Source organism: Alligator mississippiensis, chromosome 8 (genome assembly GCF_030867095.1).
Source record: "Alligator mississippiensis isolate rAllMis1 chromosome 8, rAllMis1, whole genome shotgun sequence".
NCBI lineage: Eukaryota > Metazoa > Chordata > Crocodylia > Alligatoridae > Alligator > Alligator mississippiensis.
This window is the reverse complement of record NC_081831.1, coordinates 12,291,044-12,306,268: the sequence shown is the minus strand read 5'-3', so window position 1 is coordinate 12,306,268 and position 15,225 is coordinate 12,291,044. Positions and strand designations below refer to the sequence as shown.

The 15,225-nt window shown below is 49.3% G+C and overlaps 2 protein-coding genes across 4 annotated transcripts; one reads left to right on the top strand and one right to left on the bottom strand.

Moving 5' to 3' along the window:
• Positions 1-805: 805 nt before the first annotated feature.
• On the top strand, positions 806-6,673 carry NT5C (5', 3'-nucleotidase, cytosolic). Its single transcript, XM_014601790.3, has 5 exons — positions 806-1,031; positions 4,590-4,690; positions 4,773-4,833; positions 6,101-6,215; positions 6,312-6,673. The coding sequence occupies exons 1-5, from the start codon at positions 852-854 to the stop codon at positions 6,452-6,454; spliced, it is 600 nt and encodes a 199-aa protein (XP_014457276.1). The 5' UTR covers positions 806-851; the 3' UTR covers positions 6,455-6,673.
• Positions 6,674-6,859: 186 nt separating this feature from the next.
• On the bottom strand, positions 6,860-10,643 carry ARMC7 (armadillo repeat containing 7). Of its 3 annotated transcripts, none has more exons than XM_014601937.3 (4): positions 10,564-10,643; positions 9,930-10,011; positions 9,081-9,224; positions 6,860-7,468 (listed from the first exon to the last, which is right to left on the bottom strand). In XM_014601937.3, exons 2-4 carry the CDS (start codon positions 9,994-9,996, stop codon positions 7,131-7,133), a joined length of 549 nt encoding a protein of 182 aa, XP_014457423.1. In that variant the 5' UTR covers positions 9,997-10,011; positions 10,564-10,643; the 3' UTR covers positions 6,860-7,130. The 3 variants fall into 3 exon arrangements, with proteins under 3 accessions (XP_014457423.1, XP_014457420.1, XP_014457424.1); XM_014601934.3 differs by having other exon boundaries at positions 10,535-10,641; XM_014601938.3 differs by having other exon boundaries at positions 10,483-10,638.
• Between the last annotated feature and the right edge of the window lie 4,582 nt (positions 10,644-15,225).

Here is a 15,225-nt window from a genome sequence, read left to right as displayed (position 1 = left end):
GAACTAATTACTGACACCTGCCTACTCCTGTTAGACCAAAGCTTAATCACCTCCATTCTGCTCACTTGCACTCTTTGTGGTGGCTGGGGGAAAGTGTTCCTTCCTGCTGACATACTCTAGTTCTAGCCTTCAGTCATGCTAGTGCCACATTTCTTAAATTCCTTTGTAATCTTCAGAGGGATTAATTTAGTTTATTTTTCTTGTTCCCTCTAGTTTTCACTTCTTAAAAGATGCAGTTATCCACAAGCTGTGTCCTTACTGATTTGATTCCTTACCTGCTTTAAAACAATCCTGGTAAGAGAAAAGGGTAGTAGCCCCACTTACTGTGCGGGGTACCGGTGCACTACCCTGCCCCATCTGTAACAAAACTTCTGCCAAAAGCCTAAAACAATGCTCAGCCCTACCACACCCTGCAGACTGTGGAGGGAAGTAGATACCTTCTGCAAGCTGGCAAGCGCCTCCACGCTTGTGCAAATGGCTCTGCACCAGTCCGGCTTCGAGGAGCCTTGGCCACCTGCTCTCCTCTGGCTGAGGGAGCTCCAGCAAGATCTCCCAGTGCCTGGCCTTCAATTCAGCGCCCAAGTAGGGGCTGCAAGCTGACCGAAGGAGGGGCTTGCAACTTACGAGGCGGCTGCAGCTGCTTTAAGAGACGCAGCCTCTCTGCTGAGGCCAGGGGCTAGGGCTGGGAGGGCCCTGCCGGGCTGCACTGCCTGCCTCCCTCCCTCCACGCTGCCCTGGGGCTGATGGACAAGGGGGACCCCCCCCATGCTCCTCCCCGCCACCGCCCTCATGAATATGCATGCCGGGCCCCGCCCCGCGCGGCTGAGCATGCAGCGGCGGTCGGAGGCGCCATGGGCTGGGGCGCGGCGCTGCGCGTGCTGGCGGACATGGACGGGGTGCTGGCGGACTTCGAGGCCGGCGTGCTGCGGGCCTTCGTGGCGCGCTTCCCCGGCGAGCCCCGCGTGGAGCTGGCGCAGCGCAGGGGCTTCTCGGTGCGGGAGCAGTACCGCGGCCTGCGGGAGGACCTGGCGGTGAGCGCGGGCACGTCCCCCGGGGGGTGCCGCAGGCCGGCTTCCCGCCAAATAGTGCCCGGGGCTTGGCGGGTCGCGGTGACCAGAGCAGGAGCCGCTTGCCCCCCAGCCCTGGGTGCAGTGCCCTCTGCACGGGCGGGAGCCGAGACGGGCTTCCAGCCCCCCTTGCTCTCTGCCGCATCCAACGGGGGGATGGCGAGCCCGGGCAGGCGCCTGCTCTTCCTTGCACGCCAGCAAACCAGGCCGGGCTCGCAGGTAGGAGAGGGTGGCGCTTAGCCCTCCCGCTTCTGCAATCTGCGTGAGGCGCCAGTGCCCGTGATGGCATTTCCTGGCGCCATTTGACACCAGAAACTTGCTGAATGAAGAGGACCGACCTGTTGAAAAGGATGCGAGTTGATCCTGGGCGTGAATCCCAGCCAACTAGGCAGATACACTGGGGTGAATGCGCCTGTAAGTGGCTGCAGTGACACCATTGTATAACATCCTTGTTAAGAGACCCTCTAGCTCCCGAGCTCCTTCTCGGCTATTCCTGACCCACAGCCGTCCCATTCAGCTCTGTAACCCTCTGCGATTTGGGGGCTGATCTTTTCTAGATGAAGAGTTTGAATCCAGCTGGGCTCGGTAGGGACAAGCGGCTGCGACTCGCTGCGTGTTGTCCGCGTTGGTTGTGTTTGCACTCTGGTGCTAGGTGCGGTAGAAGCATCTAGCAAAATAAACTGTGCAAAATAAATTGCTCCTACCCAAGAGAATTCGCAGGTTTGGGGTTTTTTATTAACGTAAAAGCAAAGTGACTAGTGTTAACTGTAAGCTTGTGGGGATGGAGATGTGTGCAGGCACATACAGCACCGAGCACCGTCGCCATCAAACACAGCTGTGACTGTTTGATGACAGTCACCTTGCATTTATTTTTCCCACTGGCTCGCTGTTAAGTCCTCTCACTACTCTTTGCTGTTTGAATGCTGTTTTTCTGATGGTTTAAAAAAAAAAAAAATACTAGCCTCTTGCTTCTCAAGCGTAGGTGTTCCCAACCTCCAAATGCTAGTTGTGAATCCCCGTCGATTCAATATTGCCTCTCTCCTCTTTATGCTGACCCTTAAATTGACCTGGCTTCATGCGCATAATGAATGCTGATGACTCTCTCAAGACTTTCATGAATGTTTATGTGTTCATTTTGCACCGGTGACACACAAAAGGGGGGGGATAGGCAGGTCAGCTAGAAAAGCAGCAGTCCTGCACGCTTGGATATGTCTGATCAAAGGCTGCCAGACTTCTCCAGAGGATTATTCACCCAGAACTAAGCTTTCCAGCCTCTTCGGTAGTATGGGTATGAGGGAGTACAATGACAGGTTTGCAGCTCTGAAGAATGAATGTCTTTGTGCTTTGCCTTTTCTGTGCTCACACACGCTTCTCGAGGTAGGACCGACTGGACACTGTGTCTAGGTGTGCGAAAGGGAGCTTTGTCCCTGTGGCCCCTTCAGTCCCGTCCGCTCCTGCGGTGACTGCCCTGGAAGAGGTGAGGGGTGGCAGTGGGGTGTGTGAAGCGGGTAGCTGTCTGTGTTGAGACTAGGGGTCGCATCACATGGGCCACTGCACAGCCACCAGCCAGCAATTTTTGTTAAACCACCGACCAGAGCTAGATTCAAACCAGTGAACCTCTTAATAAAAGATGCTATTGAGGTATTAAAGAAAATGAGGAACAGTGTAACTAAATGACTGGAGGGCCAGGCAGTTCCCAAGGAACAACGCCGGGCAAAGATTCCTCTGTGTCCTGCAGCAGCCCTGCCATCACTCAACAGTAACTGGCTCATTTATTCTCTTGTCCCTCTTAGGGCCAGTACTGCCCTTACTGGAGTCTCATCTGACAGTAAACGCTCTCTTGCTTCATCATTGCTCCTTAAACCCTGTCTGTCGATTGGAAACTGCCTCCTTTCCTTCTGCAGCTCAGTTTCCCCTCGCAGCAGAATGGCATCAATCACATGCATGCGCCCCCCAGTATATCTGGAGCAGTTGCGCAAGGGCAAAGAGAGAGAGAGAGACCCTGCACCCATGGTTCACTCCTCCCCTGTGGGCGTACTCCCCTGAAAAGCCAGGAGCTGACCAGGAGTGTCCTGCATATGAATTAGGGAGGGCAGGGAGGAAAATGTGCATCAGAAACAGAGACAGAAAACTCATTCATCTGGTATAGGCGCCAGGCCAAGTGGGAAGGGGCCTGTGCTTCCCAGTGAAATATCCCAGGCAAGCAAGGGCTGCCTTGCCTTATTCTTCTCACCCGGGGACAAAGATGTGCTGGCCACCCACTTCATCCAGGCCCTTCCCTGCCTCCTGTGCCCCAGGCCATTCCCTGTTCCTGTGGCTAGTGATGCCAGCTCTGCACCTGGGGCAGTGCTCTCACTGGGAATGGTCTCCATCACAGCTTCAGCCCTGAGCCCACACAAGGACAGCAGAGCACAATAGTGAGTCTGGGCCTTAGTTTAATTCAGAAGCAGAGAGATCAGCAGTGACTGATTAGAGAGGCATGTACGCTTCTTTAGCTAAGCGCAAAACTGGGATCCTGGAGCAAGGGGCAGTGTTTTGTCATGTGTTGTGACCAGAGCAGAGTCCTTTAAACCTCGCTTTATCTGTGATAATGGGGATAATATTTTCCTGGGAGCCTCTAAATTCAGGCCCTTGCCTGTAGTTATGTGGCAGCTGGTAAAAAACCTGTCTGGCTCGTGTTGGACTATGCAGCCTTTGGCAGAAGGCACCATTTTTCACTCCCATCTCAGGAAAGCCTGTCCTTGTCCTTTCCTTTACAAATCCACACCTGGTTGTGTTGTGCAGCCAGGCTGCTGACTGACTTATTTGAATAGAGGCAGCGAGCCTTGGGGCACCCTTCCTGGCAGGGCCAGCATAGCAGACATGGACAGGGAATGGTGGGAGAAGCTTGTGCAGCCTTGGTCTCTGCTGAGCCTGTTTGAGGCTATGGGGCTCTGCTACCAGAGCTGTCAAGGAACAGTCTTAATTTTGCATTTGTTCAGCTTAGCCACAACCTTAGCACCTCTGAAAGGAGAATGTTTGACATGTTACCCCGGTAGGACAGCTGTCTGCATAGAAGCCAGGTTCCGCTGTGTTACAAATACAATTTTTTTCTTGATGCTGAATTGAAAATCTTGGAGAACAACAAAGCAAAGTTTCCTCCATACTGGAATGCCTTGCTCGTGGTCTGGAGAAATCAACTCTGAAGTTCCCAGAGTAACGGAGTCTCAATATCCCGGTCTGTCCCTGGTTCCTCTGTTGAGGGTCCCAGCTATCATGTCTTTTCTTGGGAACTAGAACAGTATCTGTCAATGTGCTTCATACAAGACACCAGATAACAACATCCAGTCATTATCTACCTGGGCTGGACTTGTCTTGACAATCTATTGGTGAGATTCTGCAGTCCTCTTTTAACCACCTTCTCTCCCTGGAAAATGCGGACCAGAGACCCATCTGAGGTTGAGCAATACGCAGTGGATAAAGAGAACAGCTGTCAGGCTCTGAAAAAGTAAATGTTGCTAATTCTCCTCATGTCTCTTCCAGGCCAAGATAGTCAGTGTGTATGAGTCACCTGGCTTCTTTCTGGGACTGGACCCAATACCAGGAGCCATTGAAGCCATGAAGGAGATGATCCAAATGAAGGAGTAAGGACCCTTTGCAATGCACCGTCCTTTTCTATGATCTCATGCACTCCTATAACTACTAATTGGGGCTCTTTCTTTTTAGCACTGAAGTCTTCATTTGCACAAGTCCCCTCCGGAAGTATGAGCCCTGCATCCCTGAGAAGGTGGGAGAACTTTTTTTAACTTTGGCTGGGCTTTGCAGAAGCAGCTTTTAGCACTGTACAGACCAGTATGACCATAGCCAGTTGCTCTAGAGGGTGTTCAGACATGCCATCAGAGGTGACTGTCCATCCGAATAGCGGCCAACATAATAAGCCAGCACCTGGGACCTCAGCACTTAGGTGGAGCTGCATCTTTTTTTTTTTCTTTAAAACATCTGAGCCCTATTTATTGGGAGCCAGAATAAAAAAGAAACCATGCTTTAAAAATTGCTTTGGCTGCCCATCTTGCAGTAGCAAGAAATGGCACAGGAGAACTAGGAGATGGTACAAGAGTAGATGCAGCATGGGCCAGCTGGACTTTCAGCACGTACCAAAGGCAAGCAGTGAATCTGGCGTACAGAACTCGATATAGGAGGAACCTCATCTGAAAAAGCCAGCAGATTATTCAGAGCACAGAGGACTAAGACCAGAATTGCTCTTGTTAGCCACAACTGCCAGACAGGAATGTAGGATGAGAGAAAGGTAGGAAGTGGCCAGGCTAACAAGTTATAGCATGGTAAAAGGGGAAAGTGGTTGCCATGCTTCAGCTGATCAGAAGTAACTAGTTTGTGTCCACTCTTTCCTGCAATCGGTGGAAGCAAAATTGGTAATTTTAACAGTTGCTTAAGAAGCAATTTTTCCTTCTTTAGTTTTGCTTTCTGCACAACAGAGCAGACTTGATTACTGCAGATCAGCTGACATACAAGAAATCAACCCCTTTCTCTCCTTGCAACCTTTCTCTCAACTTGGTATAATTTGTTCATCTGTCCACAGCCTTTTAAAAGGTATTTTTGGCCTTTGATTATTGGAGACGTTTACATGCCAAAGGCTTGAGTCTCTTCTGCTGCCTCCTGTCATTTAACTTTACAGAATACATTGGAGCTTCTCTTGCCTTAAGTTGGTGAAAAAAAGAAATGAATGAAGCCTTATGTATTTGAACAGTTTTTAATCAAACTGGATGTAATTTGTGAGCTCTGGGCAGATGGCCAGTACAGGTCTGCAACTAGATGAAGTTTGGACCTCTTCAATGCAGTCCTTACTAAAATCTGTTGGAAGTACAGGTCAAAACAAGCCATTTTGGTATCCTGGAGCACAGCCAAATTGCAGGGTCTGGAAGGGATACAGACAGCCTAGCCTTGAAGCCTGAAATATTTAGGTTGGGAGCTGTCTGGCGTCTATAGCGTGAACCTCTAAAGCTGCTAGGTCTAATGGCTTGCTTTTTGCCCTACAGTACAAGTGGGTGGAGAAGCATTTGGGACCAGAGTTTGTGGATCGACTGATTTTGACCAGGGATAAGACCATTGTATCAGCCGACCTGCTGTTTGATGACAAGGACACCATTCAAGGTTTGGGAAACTTAAGGGAGAAAGTTCACATGTGATTTACTGCTGCTTGGGAAGGACAAAGATGACTGACTTCAGCTTCTCCCTTGCTCTTCTCAGGTGTGGAGCCTAATCCGAGCTGGGAACACATCCTGTTCACTTGCTGCCATAACAAGCACTTGGAGCTTAAGCCCCCACATAGGCGGCTGCAGTCATGGGCCGATGACTGGAGAGCAATATTGGAAAGCAAACGCAGGAAGTAATGGAGAAGGGAAACAGTGCTGTTCACATCGCAGATGGAAACAGCTGGGTTGTGAACTGGCATTCAAGTCCCTTTTGAGGGAATCACTTTGACATAGCTCAGGCAGCACCAAGGGCTGACGATACTAAATGGGGAATGACTCCCAAACTTTGAGTCATCACAGATGTGCATCTCCTTCAAACTTCCTGGAACACTTGCCCTATTAAATTATTTCACTTTGTCAGAGAGTTGTTATTGAGCTGGAGGGGGAATCCTTCACAAGAGGAGCAGCAGCTGGTTGTGAGGTCTAGTACCGTGTTCTGGGATGCTTGGGTGAAGTAGGCAGGGCACTGAACCCCCAGTTACATATCGTGCCACCCACCATGCAGTGACAGGTGTGGATGTAAGAAAGTCATGTTTAACAGCATTGGCATTTCAGTGATCTCATTTACTGGTCAGAACTTATTTGGCAGCTTACCCTCTACCAGACATGACCTGCTTTATATTACAAATTTGCTCTCGCAGCCCAGCTCCCTCCCTGCCTCTTTCCAAACAAAGCTACTTCCATCTGAATGGTTTTCACCCCTTCTACTTGGTTTCATCCCTCTGGTCTGTGCCCAGCAGCTATAGGCAGGCTCTGAAGACAGGGCCAGCTCTCTCAGTTACTACCCCAAGCTGCTTGCGCAGCTCTGTGCTGCTCAGTCCTTTGGGAGGGGGATCCCTACCGCAGTGTGTTTGCTTAGGCTCCTGGCCTCCTCGACCTGCACAGGTGTACAGTAGTCCTCAAGGAAGACCACTGCCAGATTGCTCAACCTCCTGTTGGTAGAAAGGGAGAAACGCAACATGCACTCCACCACGGGGAGAGCCGTGATCTGTGGGCGAGACTGCGGCGTGGTCAGGTACATCAGCGTAGTGACTGCCGACATCACCGTTTCCTCATTCGAACTGGATAGGCAGTTTATGATAGGCTGCACCCCATTGGCCTCCAAGATATAGTCCTTGTTGGTTTTATCCAGGCAGAGGTTACAAAGACCACCTGAAACAGAGAGGACGCGTCTAGCATCTGCTAGCAACACCTTACCTCTGACGTTGAAGTTTCAAGTGCATTGGTGCAACCAGGCTGCTCACTTCTTTTGTAAGGCTTATCTACATGTGAACTCAGATGAAAATGCCTAAATCGTTGTAACATGTTTTAGTTTGGTGAAAGTTTGGGTAAGAACATGCCTATATTTGGGGGTGGAGGGCAGGGGAAGTTACCCAAGATATCTTGCTTTAGCTGCTATTGACTTAGGCCTATCCTTCAGAGAGACTTTCCTCTAGAGCAGTGAGAGACAAACCTTTCAGCCATCTAAATCCTGGGGATGAAATGTTCTAATAATGCAATAGCAATTGTATAAAGTACATAAAATCCCTAAGGCTAAGCAAGGGTTTACACATCATTGACACCCAGATCCCAATATAGAAAGAAATGCTCAGAACATTGTTTTACAAGCGTTAACATGGTGTATATCATCTGCCTCCTGGTCTGAATTTACTCTCATGTCCTTCCTCAAAGGGAGTTTTCAACCAAAACACTTGCTCTTCTCTATGGCATTAGGGGGCACTGTGCTGTCAGAGGTAACGTCTTTTTCATAGGAGAGACAGAACCCTGGTCACTAGAAATCTCATGGCAACTTTTACAAATAGAGGGTTAACAGTCCAAAGAGTTCAATTGAGCAGTTATCCTGTTTCATCCCAGAGGTGGCTACAATCCAGTAATCAATAAAAGGGTTTCTAGAAATCTCTTTGCTACCTCATACAGAGGGTATAGGGAGGCTTAATTATGTGATCTACTGATGGAAGGTGTTATTAAAAGTAGTATGTCAGTACTAATTGTGTTTGCAATATTTGATTACTATCTGTTACATGGTGCATGGGTAAGGACAGTACTAACCTGTCAGGCATCCCACACTAACAGTGTGTGCTACTTGCCTGAAGTCTTGCCAGAGGAAGTTGTAATATAGATGGGACCCAAGGGTATTTAATTATCCAATCATCTCACCCTGTTTGCCATTTGGGATTAAAATCTGACATTGCTGGCTCCCAAGTTTATATTTAGCCCATGCTGACTCACTGTGATAGGATTGTATTATTTGGTATAAATCATTACCATTAACTGCTGACAAGAGCAAGAGTAACAAATGAATATTGTACTTCCACAGGCTGTCTGGCAAAACCTTAGCTGTTCTCAATGACTGTCTTATGCAACAGAGACTTCCCTTAAAAATAACTATTAGAATTGAGTTGTTGTTCCAGTATTGAGGGACTGGCCTAGTCCTATAAATATGTATTTTGTTAGCACTGCAGCATGCTACTGAAATGAAGGGGAGACTTGCCTTAAGCTAAAATAACAAGCCCCAGCCTCCTTTCCTGCTCTCTCATCCTCCCCTTACATTGTTCCAGTTACTGTATCCTAGAGAGGTTCTTATCACCATTATGTTTGGCTGCCATCCACTATTACATTAAACAGCACAATTAATCTCTGTCGCAGTGGCTCGTTCTTTCTCCAAAGCTCAAATGGACCACTGGGTCGAAGCCGTGAGGCTGGCATCCCATGACTTGCTAGTGCTCCATTAGCACTTCGATAAGCGTTTAAATATAATCCTTACCAATTGCAAACTCCACAAGAGTCTCGTTGTCCTCCGTGAGCGCGTCCAGGAACAAGTCAAGGACTTGAAGCTGCCGGAGATATTCATAATTCTTGGGATCATAGGCAAAGTTGGCTAAATTAGCCAGTACTTGTTCCTTGGCTTCTGCAACATAAAAGCAGCTTCAGATTCAGGAAAGGGACAACTGATAACGGGGACAAGCTGTAACTGAATCCACTATGATGTGGTAGCAGAGTAACTATACTGCTGCAGTGTCCTACTTTGGCCCTAGAGCAGTGGTTCTCAAACTGGTTAATTCAAGGCACCCCATGGAAAATGCTAACTCACCTCGCGCTCATTTTTTTGACTGCGGAAAAAACAATCCAGCAATTCTTCTGTTGCAAAGAATTCAGAAAGACCCCAACAAGTCACAATGCTTTTGACGCTGTGGATTCCTATTTGAAATCTCTTGGGTTTATTTTGTGACTCCTGTAGATTTGTCATTGCAATGGCACCCTTATAAGGATCACACAGCATGCTGGCTGAGAATCACTGCTCTACAGGCTCACATTCAAGCCTTGCTCTTGGCTCATCCTGAAGGATGCTCCCAGCTGGTACAGTGGGAAATGGGCACCTGGTCATTCAGACTGTGGTGTTGAATGGGTAATGCCAGCCACATTGTCTTTTTGTGTGCTGCTGGCTGCTGAAGATGGTGTGCCAGTCCTGGGGTGTCACCCCCGCTATTAGACTGGGGCAGACCTTTGATTTTGTCCACGCAGTGCACAAGGGAGAGCCGTGCAGACCAGCCAGCTGACCCGGAAGCTCAGCAAACACCTTAATAAAATAAAAAGTTGCATCCCACAGTCTCACCTGAACTCTCCGTCACTTGAAACTCAGTGACAAGGGCCTGCAGGTACTCGAGCCGCCCCAGATCCATTGGATCCTACTGATCCTGCAAAGAGAACAACAGGGCTTTATTTTGGCGGGCCCTAGAGTCTCCCATCTTCGCTGCTAGATTAATACAAAGATGTTTGAGTGAGCGTTAAACAGTCCCTGGATTTTCTTTGGAGTCCCTTCAGACCCCCCAGGGGGATCTCACGGGGTCCTCTGGCAAATGTTAACCTGGTCAAGGCTTGGATAGGGCTGCCGCTAAACACGGCGGGGCCCGAACAGGGCTGGGGACAGCTGCAGGTTCCCTGGCTGACCCCCACAAGCATTGTTTGCTCTCCCAGGACAAGTGTGGCCAACCTGCGTGGGCGTGCCATGCAAGCCGGTCAGCGGATGGGGCTGGGAGCAGAAAGCAGAGCAGCAGACTGGGCAGGGAGCACAGTGCTGGGAGCAGAAAGAGCAGCTGGTTAGGTAGGGCACAGAAAGCAGAGCAGCAGTTAGGGCTGGGAACAAAAAGAGCAGGCAGGCAGCACACCCCATGGAGCAGAAAGCAGAGCGGCAGGGGAAGGGCCCGGGGATGGCGGGACCTGCGCCCAGGACCGCGCGGGGCCCGAACCGGCGGCAGGGCAGGAGTGGGTTCACATGGGACAGCGGCGCCCCGCGCCTTGCAGGACAGAGGGCGGAAGTGACGTATAGGGACGCTCAGGGAAGGGCGGAAGTGGCTGCCGAAGGCGCTGAGCCGGAAGTGGTTCCTGTGTCTCCGGGTGGGGGCGGGGCCGGTTTGGGCCTGGGGGCGGGAGCGCTGCGGGCCCAGGAGCAGGAGCTCGGCCCCCTCCCCCGGTCACTGAGGAGAGTTGGGTTTGGGCCAGGCCAGGTGTTGGCAGAGCCCTTTTACCTACTTCACCTCACGGATTGCACCATAGGAGGTTGTTGCCCTGAATCTGCACTGGGGAAAAGGTCTAGTACTCACTGACTAGTACTCACTAGCTAAACCTGCCGGGGCACGGCTGCTTTCCTCGTTGAGGTGACCCTCTTCATTTTGGCTTCTCCGTCTGGAAAATGGAATCATAATAATTCCCACTTCTGTCACGAGCTGATATACGAGGGCTCGAACGGCTCGGCTGTATTTTTGCATGCATGAGCGTACATGCCGCTTGAAGGAGTTTTTCTAGCCTGTTGTTTCCGCTGGGTGGGTGTTGCACACCTTCTGCCCAGCCAATAAGACGTGTAGCCAGTGTCTTTGCCTGATGGTTCATCCTAAAGTGGGACTGAAAATCTCAGGCATAAAACACCCAGTCTTGACCCCTGAAGATTGCTTGGGGTGACATTCACAGCCCGCCTCCAGCTCTGGATGAGAGAGGGGTTTTTTTGCCTATATTTTTTGCTTGAAAAAATGAAGGGCCCACTCTCCCTGGTCAGGAGATGAGTACTTGCACTTCAGACTCGGCAAGTCGTGGAGAATCGTTGCAGTTCTGGACGGTGGAGTCTTCAATGACCCTCTCGGAAGGGTCAGCATTTCTCTTCGGTGTTAGTTACCTGCTCACCTTTGTATTTCCCTAGTACAGACTATTTGTCCCTTGTCCCATAACTTCTCTGAATTGTTTGTAATCGCTTCATTGAGTCACTACTAGGAGAACAAACAGCTTGTTCCCAGACTCATGACATTGATCAGCCTCTTGGCAGGCCCGGGCAGCGCAAGATTTACTTACCCTGGACAAAACAGAAGTCTTTATCCCAGCATCTCCCCCTTTCTTTACTTCAGTAAATGATTAGAGAAACGGATTTGAGAAGCAAAAATTCACAGGGAAGGGGCAGTGCGTGCATGGGTGGGAAAGGGAGGAATGATGTGTGTTTTTGAAATGTATCATTGGGCTGAGATGCTCAGGGAGCGGGAGAGGGAGGGAAATGTCAGAACAAGAGTTAAAAGAGAGAGACAAGGCAGAGACTGCAAAGTGGGAACAATACTGGCACCTCCAGATGTGTGAATGAGAACAGAAAAAGTGGAGTGAAGCCTGGGCTGTGACAGAAACATGGGAGGCCACGACAGGCTAGCAATACAGTGCCCTGGTTTGAATACAGAGTTGCATCAGCTTAACTGACAGTAATTTGAAACCGGTTAAAGTTCATTTTTAAACCCATTTAAGCTAAATGAGTGCAGCTCCAGAGTGTGGGCATGGCTTAAACTATGAAGCAGGGAACTCATTGCAGAGACAAATGATTGATGAAACGAGTTAAATGCAGTACTGAGTTACACATCAGATGATGCCAAATGACCTGGCTGTAGCCAGTTAGATACGGTGGTACTTCTACCCAAGCTTATAGGTTGAGGGCAAGCCTATGCTGAAACTTTTGCTGGTGTCATCGGTGGTGGGGTTCATCTTTTTGAGGGGCCCTAGGTGGTGGGTCTGTTTCGGACCCTTGTGCTTTTTAAGCAACCAGACCAAAACTGTTGTAATGCAAGAAGGGTCTCTGTCCAACTTGGAGCTCAGTGCAGTTGCCAAGTTTGTACTCCCCCAATACCACCATGGATATAGTGATGTCAACCAAGTTGTTAATGACTGAGTTAGACACTTCTGTAGCAGCAGAAGCCCTAATGCACAGAGCCCTACCAGAAGAAAATGCATTCATTGGCATGGGTTATGTTATTTGGGGAGCAGGTCATAGCTATGCTGCAAAAGCACCTGTTTTGCTGGTCCAAGCAGCATCTGCCCAGGAGGGCTTGCTGGTACGAGTCCACTGGGAAATCTTTTCTGGTGTGAACTAGATCTGTTGTTCTTGCTGAGGTTTCTAGAAATAGAAGTGGTGTGCAGAAGGCAGCAGTAAATTCAGGGGCCAGTGTGAGGCTGTGAGGGAGGGGGAAGCCCACTGAGGTGAGTTTGGGAGGTGAAATGATGCTGAAGTGAAGTGGAGGGGGGGGAGAGAAGGATGAGGGGAGTTGGATTGAATGGGAGGGGGGGGAAGGAGCAGGGAAGGAAGAGGGTATCTAGGTCTGAACTTGTGGTCCCTCAGTCTGTAATTCTGCACAGAGGAAAAAAGGAGAGAGACTATCACTCTTCTGTTCTTGCGCACATGTCTTGAGCCTGCGTTAGCTGGATTTGCTAGTATATGTGCTATAGGGATGCACTTCAGGTCATATTATTTAATGCTTAGTGAGTGGGAAAATCACTTATCAGCTCAGGGTGAGGGGCCCAGCTTTGCTTGTCTTCCTGTGACCCACTAGATCTGTTTTCTGAGGTCTTTCTCTTGCTTTGACATAAGCCCAGATTGATTTAGAATCAGAACAATGGAAATTAAGGGCTGGAAGGGACCTCGAAAGATCCTTGAGTCCAACCCCCCTGCTCTGGGCAGGAATACTACTGAGATCAAATGATCACCAAGGTGTCGGTTCAGTCTCCTCTTGAAGACTTCCAAGGTTGGACACTGCATCACCTCCTTGGGAAGTCTGTTTCAGAATCTGGTCACCCTTACTGTAAAGAAGTTCTTCCTTACATCCAACCTGAAACCATTCTCTAACAGTTTATGGCCATTGCTCCTTGTCCTCCCCTGGGGTACCCTAGTGAACAGTTTTTCTCCCAGCTCCCGATGTACACCCCTTACATACTTATAGACAGCTACTAAGTCCCCCCTCAGTCTTCTCTTCCCCGGGCTGAACAGTCCCAGATCCCTTACTTTTTCCTCACAAGGTTTGTCCACCAGGCCCTTAATCATTCTTGTGGCCCTTCCAAGATTGTCCACATCTTTTTTGAAGTGCAGCACCCAGGACTGGACCCAGTACTCCAGCTGGGCTCTCACCAGCGCTGAGTAGAAAGGAAGTATCACTTCCTTAGCCCTGCTCGTGATGCATCTGTTAATGCATCCCATATGCTATTAGCTCTGTTGACAGCATCGCCCTGGCTGCTCATGTTCATCCTCTAAACATGAAGGTGTGTGTGGGGGGATGTTTTTGTGGTGGCGCTGCTACCCCCTGGGAGGTGGGTGAGACAATGTTCACCTGGCTTCTGAGTTGGAGAACTTGAATGTAAGATTTGTGGGAGGCTGACAGACAATACTAGTCACGTTCTTGACAAGACCTGTTGGGAGAGTGGGTGCATTTGTCCCCTTTAAGCTGGCTCACTGCCATGGTTTTCTTTACAGACCGCTCAACAGCATACAGAATTGGATCCCATGAGCTCATCTTTTTGGCATGTGACACTTGCTGTTTATCTTAGGGATTGTTAGAGCCTTTCGAAGTCTGACTGCTGTCCCTGCCAGGTGTTTGCCAGGACAGTTGATGACAACCAGGATGATATCATGGAGGAGGCATGTACAGGGGTAGCCCCTGCAGCTGCAATTCGGTGAGTTTTAGGTTGTAGCATGTGTGTATCACCCCAGTCTCCAGCATGGCAATCTAGGGATGGGCTTGATTCTACAGTCATTAGTGCCTTAAATACAGCTGAAATGGTACAGATTGTGTCTGAATGTCACCCTTCTCAGCTCTGGTTTTTATAGGACCGCAGCAATGGTTCCATTGGTTAAATATCAGTGAGAATGTGAAGTTTGATTAGAATCCTTGAATATTTAAGTCTGAACTTCCTGGTTTGTATGCCACAGCCGTACACAGACACGCTTACTGCAAAAGTGCGGAGGAGCCCAAAGGTTGATGAGACCTGCAGAAACAGAGCAAAGGGGCCTCGGAGGGGTGTGTGTCCCTGGCCAATTCTCCTTGTTCTGCCTAGGTTCTAGTAGTTTATAATCTGGTTGAGGCACTAGTGTTTGTATATAATTAAAGCTGATTTCAGCTTGACTGTCTATGGGAAGTCGGTAAAAACCAGTTATGCTTGGTAATTAAGTGGGGCTGCCTTGCATCATTGGATGACCTTAAGCTAATGAAAGGAACCTTTGTTACGGGTTTCTTTTTCTTTATGTTCTCAATCTTTAGAGCTTGTGGCCTCCCCTTCCTGTCCTCTTGTTCTCCAAGCAAGGGGGACTTTTTATTATGTTTTTGCCACCTGTGTGCATGCCCCTTAGCATATATACACAGGGGGAGACCCTACTCAGGTCTTTAGGTTACAACAGGAGGCAGAAGGGCTGTGGAGCGACAGGGCTGAAGGATGTTAAGGGCTTCATCTAAAAGGGTAGCTACAGTGATCAGCTATAATCTAAAGAGAAGTGATTCCAGATCCTGCTAATTGGGAGAAGAGAAACAGAGTCCAGGCTGGAACCCAGGAGCACAGTATGCTGCTCCTAATCAGGAATTTGATGCATCACCTATTAACTCTGTGCCCTGTACTCTTTCCCC